The sequence below is a fragment of the Gadus macrocephalus genome, chromosome 23 (genome assembly GCF_031168955.1).
Source record: "Gadus macrocephalus chromosome 23, ASM3116895v1".
NCBI classification, from domain to species: domain Eukaryota; kingdom Metazoa; phylum Chordata; class Actinopteri; order Gadiformes; family Gadidae; genus Gadus; species Gadus macrocephalus.
In genome coordinates, this window is record NC_082404.1 from 9,028,944 (window position 1) to 9,043,764 (window position 14,821).

At 45.4% G+C, this 14,821-nt stretch overlaps 1 protein-coding gene across 1 annotated transcript; it reads left to right on the plus strand.

The window, feature by feature from the left end:
• Nucleotides 1–118: 118 nt before the first annotated feature.
• On the plus strand, nucleotides 119–14,746 carry LOC132452066 (tyrosine-protein kinase Yes-like). Its single transcript, XM_060044426.1, has 12 exons — nucleotides 119–681; nucleotides 5,471–5,855; nucleotides 6,833–6,932; nucleotides 7,897–7,995; nucleotides 8,632–8,735; nucleotides 8,860–9,009; nucleotides 9,350–9,505; nucleotides 10,031–10,210; nucleotides 11,125–11,201; nucleotides 11,788–11,941; nucleotides 12,406–12,537; nucleotides 12,964–14,746. Exons 2-12 carry the CDS (start codon nucleotides 5,567–5,569, stop codon nucleotides 13,170–13,172), a joined length of 1,650 nt encoding a protein of 549 aa, XP_059900409.1. The 5' UTR covers nucleotides 119–681; nucleotides 5,471–5,566; the 3' UTR covers nucleotides 13,173–14,746.
• The last annotated feature ends 75 nt before the right edge of the window (nucleotides 14,747–14,821 follow it).

A 14,821-nucleotide genomic window follows, 5' to 3' on the forward strand; every position in this document is an offset into this window, starting at 1 on the left:
AAAAATAAATAAATAAATAAATACACAAATGAATGCATCTCTATACTAATGGCCACGACTAGATGGCGATATAGAACACATCTTTATTTTTCATTTTTTTTATTTTTTATTTCTCCACAAGTCAATCTGTGCACTCAAGGAACGCTTTGCTGGACTCTGATTAGACATATCGCATTATACTAGAATTTCTGATTCCCATGGTGGCTTTCCTGCGGTATAATGTAATTCTCATCATTATTCTGCTCCCTCCCACCACAGCTGTGTCGGAATGGTTCCAGCTGTGCAGATCCCAGGCGCAGCAGCCGCCATGTTGGATCGTGGAGGTTGATGTAAGTTTAGCACTAGGAAGTCTCATCGTCTGCAAGAAAGAATTGGACTCACACCCGGAATCTTTTGGTCCGGATTGTTCCTATTTACCATGCTATAGCCCCCGATGGTCGCCCCAGGGGAGTGGAGCGGTGGACGCATGCGGTATAGCCCCGTAGTCCACCCGGTAATATTTAATGTCCACGCTTTGTTTTAACTTTATTTTCTGACACCGAATCGTCAAAATCTGGAGGTGGTGCTCTGGGTGGATGGAGAGGTGGTGATGAGGAGGAGGGAGACTTGGTTCAGTCTGGAATAACTCGTTCAGGAAAATACGCTGATTTATGTGAGCCGAGGATGAGAGTATAATCAAAGGTAAGAACATTGTGTTACATTTGATTAATGATTTGTGATGAATATCTGCTGGACGTTCACATGGACGCGCATCAGCTTGCATCTTTGACCTCGTATGACTGCTTCCGTCGACCAAACCCCCCCCCCCCCCGAGTCAGATGTAGACATGTGTGATATCAGGGATCCCTGCGTGACTATGTCACGGTGCTTCCCACGACCTGTAACGTTACATCCAACGTGTCGGGAAAAGGCTGTAAACTATGCAGTTATGGGTTTCCATAAGGCAGCGTTGTGTCCTGATTCATCACCATGGGAGAGGAACATCAGTAGGGCAGCAGCCTCCATAGACATCTGTAGAGCAGCAGCCTACATATACATCTGTAGAGCAGCAGCCAGCCTACATAGACATCTGTAGAGTAGCCTACATTGTCATCTGTAGAGCAGCAGCCTACATAGACATCTGTAGGGCAGCAGCCTACATAGTCATCTGTAGGGCAGCAGCCTACATAGTCATCTGTAGGGCAGCAGCCTACATAGTCATCTGTAGGGCAGCAGCCTACATTAATCTCTAGGGCAGAAGCCTCCGGCTGGGCTGGGTATGTAACCCAAGTATAAATTGCATACTGATGTTAATATAAACACGTGGATATTTACCAGTAGACTAGTCTTTTTTTTGACCGTTCTCTGTGAATCTGGGGGTGTTAAGCATTTTATGTTAAGGTTGTTCCTTAATTTCACTAGGATCCGAACTAGACTGAGAACTGAATTTTGGGTGTATTCTTTGTTTGCCGTGAAGTAATATCTCAAGCCAACTGTATTCTCAGACCAGATGAACCTGATCACCAACTTTGCATGACACACTTTGATCGTGACAACAGCTGTCTGGTGTCCAAGACCGTTTCTCCACCGTCATCATGGGTTTATTATTACCACTATCCAGAGCAGCGGAAGAGGGAATGTTTCATTAAACACATGTCCTACCAAGACGAAGCTCCTCATGAGGCTGTAAGAGGAACCAGACCGTCGTTACGGAGACTATAAACTCGTTCAGACCTCAAAGTCACAGGCCATCCTAGAGGCTTGGTGGGACCTTTACGAGATGAAGAGCGGCCATTCCTGAGTCACTAGTGTCAGGTTTTGAAGAACTGTTAGAAACCCAGCCAGCAGCAGTGTTGAACTATGGCTTACTGTGTTCACTCAGCCTCGCAATTTAATTTAAGATACAGTAAGATGCACTTTATGAATCCCAGACGGAACATTTGGGCGTAACTAGTAGGCTTAACTTCCAGAGTGCTGAGTCAACTGCGTGCCCTTCAGTTAACTCTGTTGATCTGCTGTCAAGAAGGGAATTGTCAACACAACAACATCCTACCAAATACAATAAAGCTACATCACAATCACATGGAAATTACATGGAAATAATATGGCATACAAGCTTAACAGTAACACATGTCAATAACATCATATCTTAAAGGTAACAGATATAACATGGCATACAATCCTAACAATAACAGAATAATTACAATCTAATAGCATCACAATAACATGGAAATAACAGCAAGAAATCCTAATATTAACACAATAATAGCATTATCCAATAACATAACAATATCCTAGAAACAGCATGGCATAAAATCCGAACATTCACTCAATAATAACAACAAAGATAATAATAATTGTCTTACGATGTACATACAACATATTTTCCTTTCTTTAGCTCTTTGTCTCTCTCCTCTCTTTAAATATTGGTAGAGTAGTTCAGTAATGGCTGGTGAGTGTTGCTGGTTATAAGCGTGCTAGCGTGTTGTTAGCATGTTGATGGTGAGTTGTAGGTCATTCTTGTGCCCTGGAGGCAGCGGGCTTCAGAAAGTAGAACACGCTGCTATAATTAGCATCATAGCAGCAACACTTCAGACATCCTTGTGGGTGTGTGTGTACATAATATATGTATCATTTTGTGTTGAACTAAGTGGATACTCCCTGGATGACGGGCATCATTCAGTGTTTCCCTCAGAAAATGTCTTGGTCAAGGAGCGGGGGGGGTTTGTCTCCGTTTCAATTCCATTCAAAAAGATTGATGGCATGACCATTGTTATGAACAGTATTACCGATGCATTATTTATCTTTATTTTTTATACCTGATGGAAGTATGTTTTCTTTCCCTACGAGAGCTTTCTACCTTTTTAATGCATAATAATTAATATATATATATATATATATATTTTTTTTAATATATATATATTTTTTTTTTTCTAATATATTTCTTTTATACTTTGGTAGTCAAGGCGGGGCCCTCTTGTTGTTAAGGCGGCCGCCTTAACCATACATTGCTGGGGGAAACACTGAGATTGAGGTCTAGTAGTGTTGATGTCATCGGAGGTCAAGGGTCTCAATTCATGGTGGTTGTAAGTGCAGATCTGGTATTAAAACGTAAGGCATTGTCTCTGGAATCAGAACAAAAGGATAGATTCCCCATGGATGGAATGACTGTCACTGTGGAATGATATAAAAATTAAAAACTACTGCTTGAAGCCTCGAGAGAAAGTGCCTGTGTAAAAGTGCTCAAGTCTTTTCCAGACTTGGATACAACACTGCTGAACTGAAGTCTGCTGCTTGCTATGACCTCATCGTCTTCTCTCCTTAAAGGGGAGGTTGCCTGGGGATCTTAAAGGAGGTTTTGATGCCAATTTTCTGCCTGGCAGAGCACTCCGTGCTTGGGTTAACGTCTGTGATTGAATTTATAGGTTAGCAAGGGGCATGAGAGAGAACCTGCACTTAGGTGCATTGATAGCTTTAAGTATTAGCTGAGAGATGGTTGCTTTAAGGTATTAGCTGAGCAATGGTTAAGTTGATGTATTAGGTTAGAGATGGAAACATTTAGGTATTGGGTTAAAGATCATTAGGTTTAGGGATTATCTGAGAGATGGTTATGTTTATGTATTAGGTTAGAGTACATAAACATACAGATGGTAACTTTTAGGTTTAAGTTTACTCAGGTACTATGTTGATGTTATGTGTGGTTACGTTTTTAGGGAATTGAAATGCATCATGGGAAATGTCCATCGGAGCACACACTGGTGTGTGGTTGCAACTTGCAAGCAATCTTAACCATGCTTTAGGATTCGGTTACACACACACGCCGCCACCAACTCCCTCTCCATTGAAGCAGGTAATAAAATCTTGCCCTTACTTTTGCACTTCAAAGCTGTGGTTCTAAGATTAGTTCCATTATGAGATCACCACATCCTGTTCCCTGCAGCCAATCAGGGCACAGGCTGCTGTTGGCCATATTCGCCCCACCGCCTCCCCCCATCCCTGGTGGACGGACATTACCATATACTATTTGGTCAAGCAGACGCTTCTGTCCTAACTTGGAATGAGATACATTCATTATCAGGTAGGGGTTAGACAGTACAGAGACAGGTCATTAAGGAGGAGGTAGGGGTTAGACAGTACAGACAGGTCATTAAGGAGGAGGTAGGGGTTAGACAGTACAGAGACAGGTCATTAAGGAGGAGGAAGGGGTTAGACGGTGCAGAGACAGGTCATTGAGGAGGTAGGGGTTAGACAGTACAGAGACAGGTCATTAAGGAGGAGGTAGGGGTTAGACGGTACAGAGACAGGTCATTGAGGAGGAGGTAGGGGTTAGACAGTACAGAGACAGGTCATTAAGGAGGAGGTAGGGGTTAGACGGTACAGAGACAGGTCATTGAGGAGGAGGTAGGGGTTAGACGGTACAGAGACAGGTCATTAAGGAGGAGGTAGGGGTTAGACGGTACAGAGACAGGTCATTGAGGAGGTAGGGGTTAGACAGTACAGAGACAGGTCATTAAGGAGGAGGTAGGGGTAAGACTGGGACCGGTCATGAAGGAGCAGGTAGGGGTTTACGTGTGTGTGTGCTGTTTATCTGTTGAATGTGTCTGTGTATACGAGTGTGTATGTGCATGCTGTGTGTGTGTGTGTTATGACTGTGTGTGCATGGTATCTATGGGCATAGGGTGTTGAACACGGTCTGTAAGTGTGGGTACGTGTGTAGTTGCTGGAGAGGCGGGAGGGACACCAGTTGAGCCAACCTTAAGACCAAAGGAGTGGTCCGTGTGACTGTCTCTCTAGCTGGATCTGAAGTGGATGCTGGACCCTGCAGCCCTGCAGGGTCCAGGGCTTAGTCCCCACGGCCCTCATCCACAGTGGTGATGATGATCTGTGTCACACCGCCACACACTGAGCACCAGGACAATATTTGGTTAGGGAACACACAAACGCAAACACACACGCATACACACACACAGGCACGCCAGTCCAAGTCCATGAAGACCATATGAATGAACCCTGATAATCCTGCCTGTGTGCACAGTGCAATGTCTCTGGTTATTAACAATATCCACGTGGCATGTTGATGATGGTGACCTCCTGACACTGTTAACGTATTGTAGGTGTATGTCAGCAATAGTCGAGGGCTACATTTTAACTGCTAACAATTAACGCTACATTGTTAAAACATATTAAAATTGGCGATGGCTGCATGAAGTATTAAGAATATTCACGTATTTCAGTCAACATATTTGTGATGTTTAATGTTTTAATCTGTAATATTATCAATATATTGATGACTACATATTATCGTTAACTATGTTTTAACCATGGATAACTTAATAAATTCATATTAATGTCTATTTACCATAAACCTAGCTACACATTAACAATAGCAACGTATTAACATACATCTTAATGTTCTTTATTAGTGTCTAGGTATTGGCTTTTCTGTCATCTTGTTTTTCTACGTATGACCTATGTTTGTCGTCCATGCTAGTTCTCTTGCGGGACTCGTGCTGATTCAGACCAGGACTAGACTAGACCAGACCTGACCAGTCAGGACCAGGCCCAGGCCCAGGACCCGACCCGGACCATGGGCTGCGTGGAGAGCAAGGCGGACAAGGAGGCGAAAGCCAAGTGTCGCCCGGAGACCTCCCCACAGGCGCCGGACCCCGCCTTGGCCGCATCAGCTCACATGACCGGCCCGTACGGACCGGACCCCACCCAGAACCCCCCCGCCCAGCCCTCCACCTCCGGCGGGGCCGCCGGCGCCTTCAGCCACGCCATGACGCCGTTTGGCGGCGCCTCCATCATGACCCCGTTCGGGGGAGCGTCCGCCTTCTCCGCCGCCATACCCAGCTCCTTCTCCGGAACCATCTCCGGTACGCATCACCAGCCCTGCGTCCAATCGGCTCCGCTCGCCGTCCTCAGGTTTCAGATATACTCGACGGGGGGGTGATCACCTGTAGCCGCTGCTTATCGCCCTGAGAGCGGAGCTCAGGGCGGGTTTAGGTGGGATGAGGGCTGTAATCCCAACTCCCCTGGGATTAACGTCCCCAGGGGGGTCGCAGGGAGAGGGTTTCTTGGGTGGATAGCAGGATAACAGCTGACCCCATTAACCCCTTCAGGTGTGGATCCGGTGTCACAGGGGTGTCCAGGGTCCATGGGGGGGATTCTTGATACCAACAATTCTTGTCACGGCCCGCTATAATATAAATATCTCGTGGTGTAAATCGAAGGGTATCTGAGTACTAAAGTGAAAACGTCACATAGTCCTGGCAACCGGATTTTCTGTTCTAAATAACCGAACGAGAGATGGCGTTTTCCATTGCTTCCATGTGTTGTTTCTTTCAAAATGAAAATCAATCAATTTCAAGAGGTGAAAATCACTACCAATCGAAACATGTCGAGGCGTTCATGTATTCCCCTGGGTTATTAAAAGGAAAAGTTTGTAAACGTTAGTTTATTTAATTTTTTTTATATGAAGACAATCTATTCTCAATATTACCATTGGTAAAGCAAACTCGCAAGTCAATTCGCAAAAAAATTGTTCCTTTTCTATAAAACGTTTTGTGTGGCATAGGATTTCCCCTTGTTAATTTGGTTTGTGCAGAACCGAAAATCGGTTGCTATGGAAACGTGATGTCAAACTTTAGTACTGTATTGTCTAGTGAGCTTCTTCAGGGTAGCTACTGAAGCACTTTGGAGAGACATTCTAAATTTTGAATGTAGCCTCTTCCTGTCATAGTTGGGTTGACAGGAACCTGCGTGCGAGCGTGCGTGCGCGTCTTCATTATAATCGTCAGTGTGTGTGGCGTTTGTGAAACAGATTGACATCAGTGTGTGTCGGTGTGTGTAGGGGGCGTGACGTTCTTCGTGGCGCTGTACGACTATGAGGCGCGGACGTCGGACGACCTCTCGTTCAAAAAAGGAGACCGCTTCCAGATCATCAACAACACGTACGTCGCTCCATTGACACTAGTGGTCTCTCTCTCGCTCTCCCTTACATTCTCTCCCTTATATTCTCTCGCACCGATGGAGGATATGTTCCAGATCTTTAATGTCACAGAGGGGGGGTGGGGGAGGGGAACTGAACTGTACCAGAGGATTTAGAGATAAATGATTTGAGGATAAATCTCTCCTCTGGGCCAGATCCAGAGGTCAATGTATTCCAGAGTAGTATCTTGATTTATACTATATATTACAGTAGTATAATATCAGATGGTATAATACAGCTATTATATAATAATATTCTACATTATTATATATATTATATTTTATATATTGTGCTCACACCAAATGTCTTTGTATTTTTTCTCTCTCCTCCTCCTTATCCTCCCTCTCTTCCTTAATCTCCTGCCTCACTCACCCCCTCTAATCCCCCCTCCCCCCCTCTCTCCCCACAAACCCCTCCTGCTCCTCCCTGACCTCCTCTCCGTCCTCCGCCTGCTCGATACACCCCAACCCCTCCTGCTCCTCCCCCTCCTCTCTCCGGTCCTTCTCACACTGCATCCCCCACCTCCCCCAAATCCCTCCTGCTCCTCCTCCTCCAACTCCACCTCCTTCTGCTCCTCCTTCTTCTTCTTCTTCTTCTTCTTCTTCTTCTTCTTCTTCTTCTTCTTCTTCTTCTTCTTCTTCTTCTTCTTCTTCTTCTTCTTCTTCTTCTTCTTCTTCTTCTTCTCCTCCTCCTCCTCCTCCTCCTCCTCCTCCTCCTCCTCCTCCTCCTCCTCCTCCTCCTCCTCCTCCTCCTCATTCTTCTTCTCCTCCTCCTCATTCTTCTCCTCCTCCTCCTCCTCCTCCTCCGCCTCATTCTTCTTCTCCTCCTCCTCCTCCTCCTTCACCTCCGCCTCATTCTTCTTCTCCTCCTCCTCCTCCTCTTCCTCTTCCTCCTCCTCCTCCTCCTCCTCCTTCTTCTTCTTCTAGTGAGGGAGAATGGTGGGAGGCGCACTCCATCAGCAGTGGTCAGAAGGGCTACATCCCCAGTAACTACGTAGCCCCTGCTGACTCCATCCAGGCCGAGGAGTAAGACACAGACTGACAGACTGACAGACTGACAGACTGACAGACTGACTGACTGACTGACTGACTGACTGACTGACTGACTGACATCTCAGATGCTTAATGCTCACCCTGATAACCCGTACTTCACTTCAGGGTGGTGTTTGGGTCATGTCTTGCTGAGGCGGTACTACCTTATCTTCCTGTGTTAATGTCTAGTCAAGTGGTTTTATAGTCCTTAATGTCTTGTTAAGGTGGTATAAAAGTACCTAATGTCTTGTTAAGGTGGTATTACAGTACATAATGTCCTATTAAGGTGGTATTACAGTATCTTAATGTCATGTTAAGGTGGTATTACAGTACCATCATGTCATATTAAGGTGGTATTACAGTACCTTAATGTCATGTTAAGGTGGTATTACAGTACCATCATGTCATATTAAGGTGGTATTACAGTACCTTAATGTCATGTTAAGGTGGTATTACAGTACCATCATGTCATATTAAGGTGGTATTACAGTACCTTAATGTCATGTTAAGGTGGTATTACAGTACCATCATGTCATATTAAGGTGGTATTACAGTACCTAATGTCTTGTTGAGGTGATATTACAATACTTCAATACTTGTATCACGGATGTATTGTCATGTTTTGTTAAGGTGGTATTTTGGTAAGATGGGCCGTAAAGACGCAGAGCGGCTGATTCTGAACCCGGGGAACAACAGAGGAACGTTCCTGGTCCGAGAGAGCGAGACCACCAAAGGTAAGGCCAAGCTGCGGCGGTAGTGTGCGCTGTGTGTTGTGCGTTAGTATGTGGCTTTGTGTTGGTGTGTAACGGATGTTGGTGTATCTTGTGACGCTAACGTTTCTCTGGAACCCTCTGCCAGGCGCGTACTCGCTGTCGATCCGGGACTGGGACGAGGTCAAAGGTGACAGCGTGAAACACTACAAGGTCCGCAAACTGGACAGCGGAGGATATTACATCACCACCAGAGCTCAGTTCCACACCCTGCAGAAACTAGTCAAACACTACACAGGTACACGCTCTCTCCCTCTCTCTCTCGTGCACTGCTCTCTGTATCTGTGCAGCTCTCTCTCTCTCTCTCTCTCTCTCTCTCTCTCTCTCTCTCTCTCTCTCTCTCTCTCTCTCTGTCTCTGTCTCTCTCTCTCTCTTATTGGCTCTGTCTCTCTGGCTCACTTTCTGACTGTCTCTCTGTGTGTGTCTCCATTTAGTTCCAAATAGCTTCATTGGCTTAGATAATATAAAATGTGTACAATGTCAGCTCAATCAAAACTAAATAACAAATAATAGCTGTAAAATATAAACATTGATTTGGTGTGTGTCTGTGTGTGTCCGTGTGTCCGTGTCCGGTGCAGAGCACGCAGACGGGCTGTGCCACCGTCTGACGGCGGTGTGTCCCACGGTGAAGCCCCAGACGCAGGGCCTGGCGCGGGACGCCTGGGAGATCCCCCGGGACTCGCTCCGCCTGGAGCTCCGGTTGGGACAGGGCTGCTTCGGAGACGTCTGGATGGGTGAGAGAGACAATAAGCACACACTTGTGTCACCGTGGTGTTCATCATGATAAGGGAAAATATGAAATCATGACATCTTAGCAGAAACCTTCAAGGTTCAGGCTATTCTGGTCCATTTCCTGTCAGCACTTCCTGTGGGAGATGTGTATATCCCGAACGGAAGAAGCATCTTCTCCCAGGGCGATGTTTGGAACAGATTTGTTGTGTTTTGATCTAAGATGCATCGTCTGATAAGATAAGATGTACTTTGTTTAGGCCTTCCGGGAATTCAGGATCGGAACTGGTATTTGTATTTTTGCTGAACACCAATAATAGTGTCAGCACACACACACACACACACACACACACACACACACACACACACACACACACACACACACACACACACACACACACACACACACACACACACACACACACACACACACACACACACACACACACACACAGAATATTGAGAGTGATTATTGTAACATGGTTGTTCTCTAAACAGAATCTCTCCCTCCGCTTGCTCCCACCACACAGGGACGTGGAACGGTACCACCAAGGTGGCCATCAAGACGCTGAAGCCCGGGACCATGTCCCCGGAAGCCTTCCTCCAGGAGGCCCAGATCATGAAGAAGCTCCGGCACGACAAGCTGGTGCCGCTGTTCGCCGTGGTCTCGGAGGAGCCCATCTACATCGTCACAGAGTACATGGCCAAAGGTCAGACGGCTGCTGCTTTTCAATTAAACCTCACCTCAATATCGTCTTTAGAATAAAGAGGAACTAATAGGATTAGAGATTCATTTACATTTAGATTTAGGCCATTTAGCAGACGCTTTTATCCAAAGTGACTTACAATGAGTACATTTGTCAGAAGAAAGCGAAATAACATATCGCTGTCGGCACAGTAAGGCTTTTCATAGAAAAAAGGGCCAAGCACTTACAATTGCTAGTTAACCCATTCCCTGTATACAACAAAGATAGCTTTAGGCTTGTTTTTATAGATTCAGTTTTTATTGCCAGGGCAATTAAATAGTTGACTATGCTTGAATAGAAAACACCAGTATAAAACATACTGATAGTCTGTAAACACGGCTCATAGTGAAGATGAGTCAGGAGTAGAGCTGGCTCATAGTGAACATGAGACGAGTAGAGCTGGCTCATAGTGAACATGAGACAGGAGTAGAGCTGGCTCATATTGAAAATGGGACAGAGACATGAGACATGTTGAAGCAGCTTTCTGCTCCCTACTGATGTCCCCTTCTATGGTCATGTGATACATTTAATAACCCACCTGCCGCTCCTTCGTATCACCTGACCAGGTGTCTCCCCCCCTGTCAAGGTGATAATTACAGTGAATTTGATTGGCCGGCAGTCAGTGTCCATCATCACCCACTGTGAATGAGCTAGGCTGTGTGCGGTCCGAGGCTGTGACAGGTTATCCTCAGTGGGGGTTTAATGTATGAACGCTGTCCCCGCAAGCCCCTTGTGGTTTATGAGGCCTTAGGCAGAGAAGTTTAATTAAAAACCACAGCGGCTTTGTGTGTGTGTGTGTGTGTGTGTGTGTGTGTGTGTGGGCGTGTGTGTGGGCGTGTGCGTGTTTGTGTGCTGCTAACACTTCTGTCTGCTCTCAGGAAGTTTGCTTGACTTCCTCAAGGAGGGCGACGGGAAATTCATGAAGCTGCCCATGCTGGTTGACATGGCCGCTCAGGTGAGTTTGCGCGCACCTAGTCATTTAGTTTAGTCATGATGCAGTTAAGCTATGCTCTTATCATGATGTTGTTTAGTTATGCTGTGATCATGGTGATTTTTTGTCATTATGTAGTTTAGTCATGAAGTCGTTTAGCCATGATGAAGTTTAGTCATTTATTTTTGTCATGATGTCGTTAAGTCATGCTTATCTTCATTCATGATGTCATTTAGTCATGATGTAGATAAATCATGATGTCCTTAAGTCATGATGTAGCTAAGTCATGAGGTCATTAAGTCATGATGTAGCTAAGTCATGATGTCCTTAAGTCATGATGTAGCTAAGTCATGATGTCCTTAAGTCATGATGTAGCTAAGTCATGATGAGGTTTAGTCATTTATTTTTGTCATGATGTCGTCAAGTCATGCTAATCATCAGTCATGATGTCATTTCGTCATGATGCAGTGAAGTCATAGTGTCACCATGATGTAGTTTGGTGATTAAGTAACCATGTTAAGTTGTGATGAGGTAAAGTCCTCATGGCTCCTCCCAGACGACAGATACCAATGTCCCCCTCTCACCTCTTCCCTCCCCTGCGTTGCTCCAGATCGCTGACGGGATGGCCTTCATCGAGAGGATGAACTACATCCACCGGGACCTGCGTGCCGCCAACATCCTGGTCGGAGACAACCTGGTCTGCAAGATCGCTGACTTTGGTCTGGCGCGGCTCATCGAGGACAACGAGTACACTGCCAGGCAAGGTAAATCAAACCAGAGCGCCCAAACTGCATGTACAATCTGCACCACAAATAATACTAACCGTATAGGGTGGAATTGAACATTTTCTGTCCATTTTTAATACCTTTTCATATTTTTAATTGACCCTCTTATACTTGTGTATAGAATGTTATATTGTATATATACTGTATTGTTTGGGATTTAGAGAGAGATTGAGGAAGAGGGAATGGCCTCCAGTACAGGTCTAAGGCTCTTTCTTCGCTCTGTAACATCCTGGGATATAAGATACTTGAGTGGGGAGATTGTCAGTTAATTGATCGAATCAGCATTGATTTAAGTCCAACATTGAATCAATTGTTGCCTCATCGCTTCTCTATTTCCTTGGCTTCTCTCCTCCTATCCTCTCTTCCTCCTCCTGCCTTTCACTTCATCTCTCCTCTCCTCTCCTCTCCTCTCCCCTTCCTCCCCTCCTATCCTTGCTCCCCAGGAGCCAAGTTTCCCATTAAGTGGACGGCTCCAGAAGCAGCTCTCTACGGCCGCTTCACCATCAAGTCTGACGTCTGGTCTTTCGCCATCCTGCTCACGGAGCTGGTCACTAAAGGAAGAGTTCCCTACCCGGGTAACTCACTGGTGTTTGCACTACTTTTATTCATTAACAAGCGCACTATGTGTATCAACCATGTACTATCATGTATTCACAGGTGATATTGTGTTGTGTATCAGACATGGTGAACAACAAGGTTCACCATGTCACATTTTACTCTGTATCAGTCTGTATAAACTTCAATTCTTGTGAAATAGCATGTTGTACCGTCTAATCATGTTTAACAGTATAACAACATGTATGACGCATGCATTTTATCCATTAAGGTGGAATATCATGTATAATTGTATTGTTAAAATGTATCACTGATTTACAAAATGTATAATTGTGGTATTAACCTGTATTACTGCTTAACAACATGTATAAGTGTGGTGTAAACATGTATGACGGAGGATTAACGTGTTAACCTGCATGGGGCTTGATGACATCCCTGTGCTGTAGGGATGGTGAACCGGGAGGTGCTGGAGCAGGTGGAGCGGGGCTACCGCATGCCCTGCCCCCAGGGCTGCCCCGAGTCCCTCCACGACATGATGCAGCTCTGCTGGAAGAAGGAGCCCGACGAGAGGCCCACCTTCGAGTACATCCAGTCCTTCCTGGAGGACTACTTTACCGCCACCGAGCCGCAGTACCAGCCTGGCGACAACCTGTAGTATCCCTCCACCTGGGGACAACCTGTAGTGCTTTTTCCCCTCCCCCCTGAGGCCTGATGACGACCTTTAGTCTTATAGTATCCCTTCAACCACCCTCACCGCCAATTACAGCCCTGTATCCCTCCGCCGGATGTCAGCACGTTGTCCTGTGTCCCCTGGCCCCAGCCCCATAACCACCAATGGCCCCGTATCCCTCCGCCACACGGAACAGGAAGTTAAATTCAAGGGGAGGGGCTACTGATCATTGCGAGAACCACGACATGTCATTTTCTTCAGCACAAGAGGCGTGGCCTAGTTCAAACGACTCTGTACGCAATTGGCTGCTTGCCGTCGCTCGCCTGTCGTCATTGTGTTAAACCAGTCAATAGCGCGCCAGGGAGAAAAGCCAGCTTGGTGATTGGCTCCCGCAAAAGCGTATCGGAAGCAGGAAGAAATGCATTGATCCTCTCCAGGCCCTGCTGCAGGGTGAATTCAAATCGCCCGCAGAACGGGCTGGGGGTACCCAGTCTAATTGAGAATGGTTTTGCACGTTCTTTTGTACCGCAGATCTTTTTATTTTGGCTGTGTGGTGTAGAGGTCGCAGGTCACATTCTCCCACAACAATACTGTGGAAATGGACACTTTGTGGAAGGAAGTGATGATGGATTTAATTTGTAAGTAAAGGGTGGTGTTATTCCCCCTCTTTAATATATATATATATATACATATATAAATACTATCTCTTATGTATCTTGGGATAAAATGTAAAAAAACATTGTTATAAGGTCTGAAACCTTTTTCTACAACTTGCGGACAAATGCCCAGTTCATGGCAGAGGACAGCGGTTATAGCGCTGCGACGCGGTCCTCATCATTTACACCGCAAACAGGAACACACTCGCTAAGTTAGTCCTTGTTTGAGATCCATTCCCAGAAACAAAACAATTTGATCATGACCTATGATATCAGCGTTTTGCCTGATTTGCAGGCACATTTCTTCATTTCCATTGTTTTAGGACCTTTGGGACTGGACATGAGAGAACAGCAGTGTGTGTTTGGGTTCACCTAACCTTACAGCTCATGGTACTGCTTATATGGGGTATTTTCTCTGAACTACACTACATAGGAAACTAATGTTTCACCATTCCTACAATACCCCTTGACGTACGAGTGAGTGAGTGAGTGAGTGAGTGAGTGAGTTCACCATGTCCAAATAAAACTAAATGAATATCCATGATGTGTGGACCACCATCACCAAGAGAGAGACGTTATCAGAAGGACCTGCTAAACACTCCTGAATCACCTGCTGTAGGGAAGTGACTTTCTACGGAAATAACCTTTTCTTGTTGAAAAGGTTAAAAACAGGAATTGGTTTTGTATGAAGCCAGGTAAAAACCATTCACGCCTCAAAGACTTTCCTCAACAGGCCTATAATAAACCGACAAGCTTTTAAAAAAGGGCTTTTTACATATTGATATGTCTGCATTTTATAATAAGTAATTAAACAACGGTTGGTAGCAAATGTTGGGGCGGGGAAAAGTTAAATATTCAACTGAAATATTTGTACAATAAAAATAAATCGACTATAGAAAGTGATTTGTTGTTCGTCCTTCAAATGCTTCAAATAGGTGCGCGTTCTTTGTAAGCAACGCTGTTCAGCCTACCAATCAG

Bases quoted from the DNA above. Each gene is read 5' to 3' on its own strand.
- LOC132452066 (XM_060044426.1), top strand. From the start codon at position 5,567: ATGGGCTGCGTGGAGAGCAAGGCGGACAAGGAGGCGAAAGCCAAGTGT. The intron at 11,942-12,405 runs GTAAATCAAACC...CTTGCTCCCCAG, and splicing joins CGAGTACACTGCCAGGCAAG to GAGCCAAGTTTCCCATTAAG. The intron at 12,538-12,963 runs GTAACTCACTGG...CCTGTGCTGTAG, and splicing joins AGGAAGAGTTCCCTACCCGG to GGATGGTGAACCGGGAGGTG.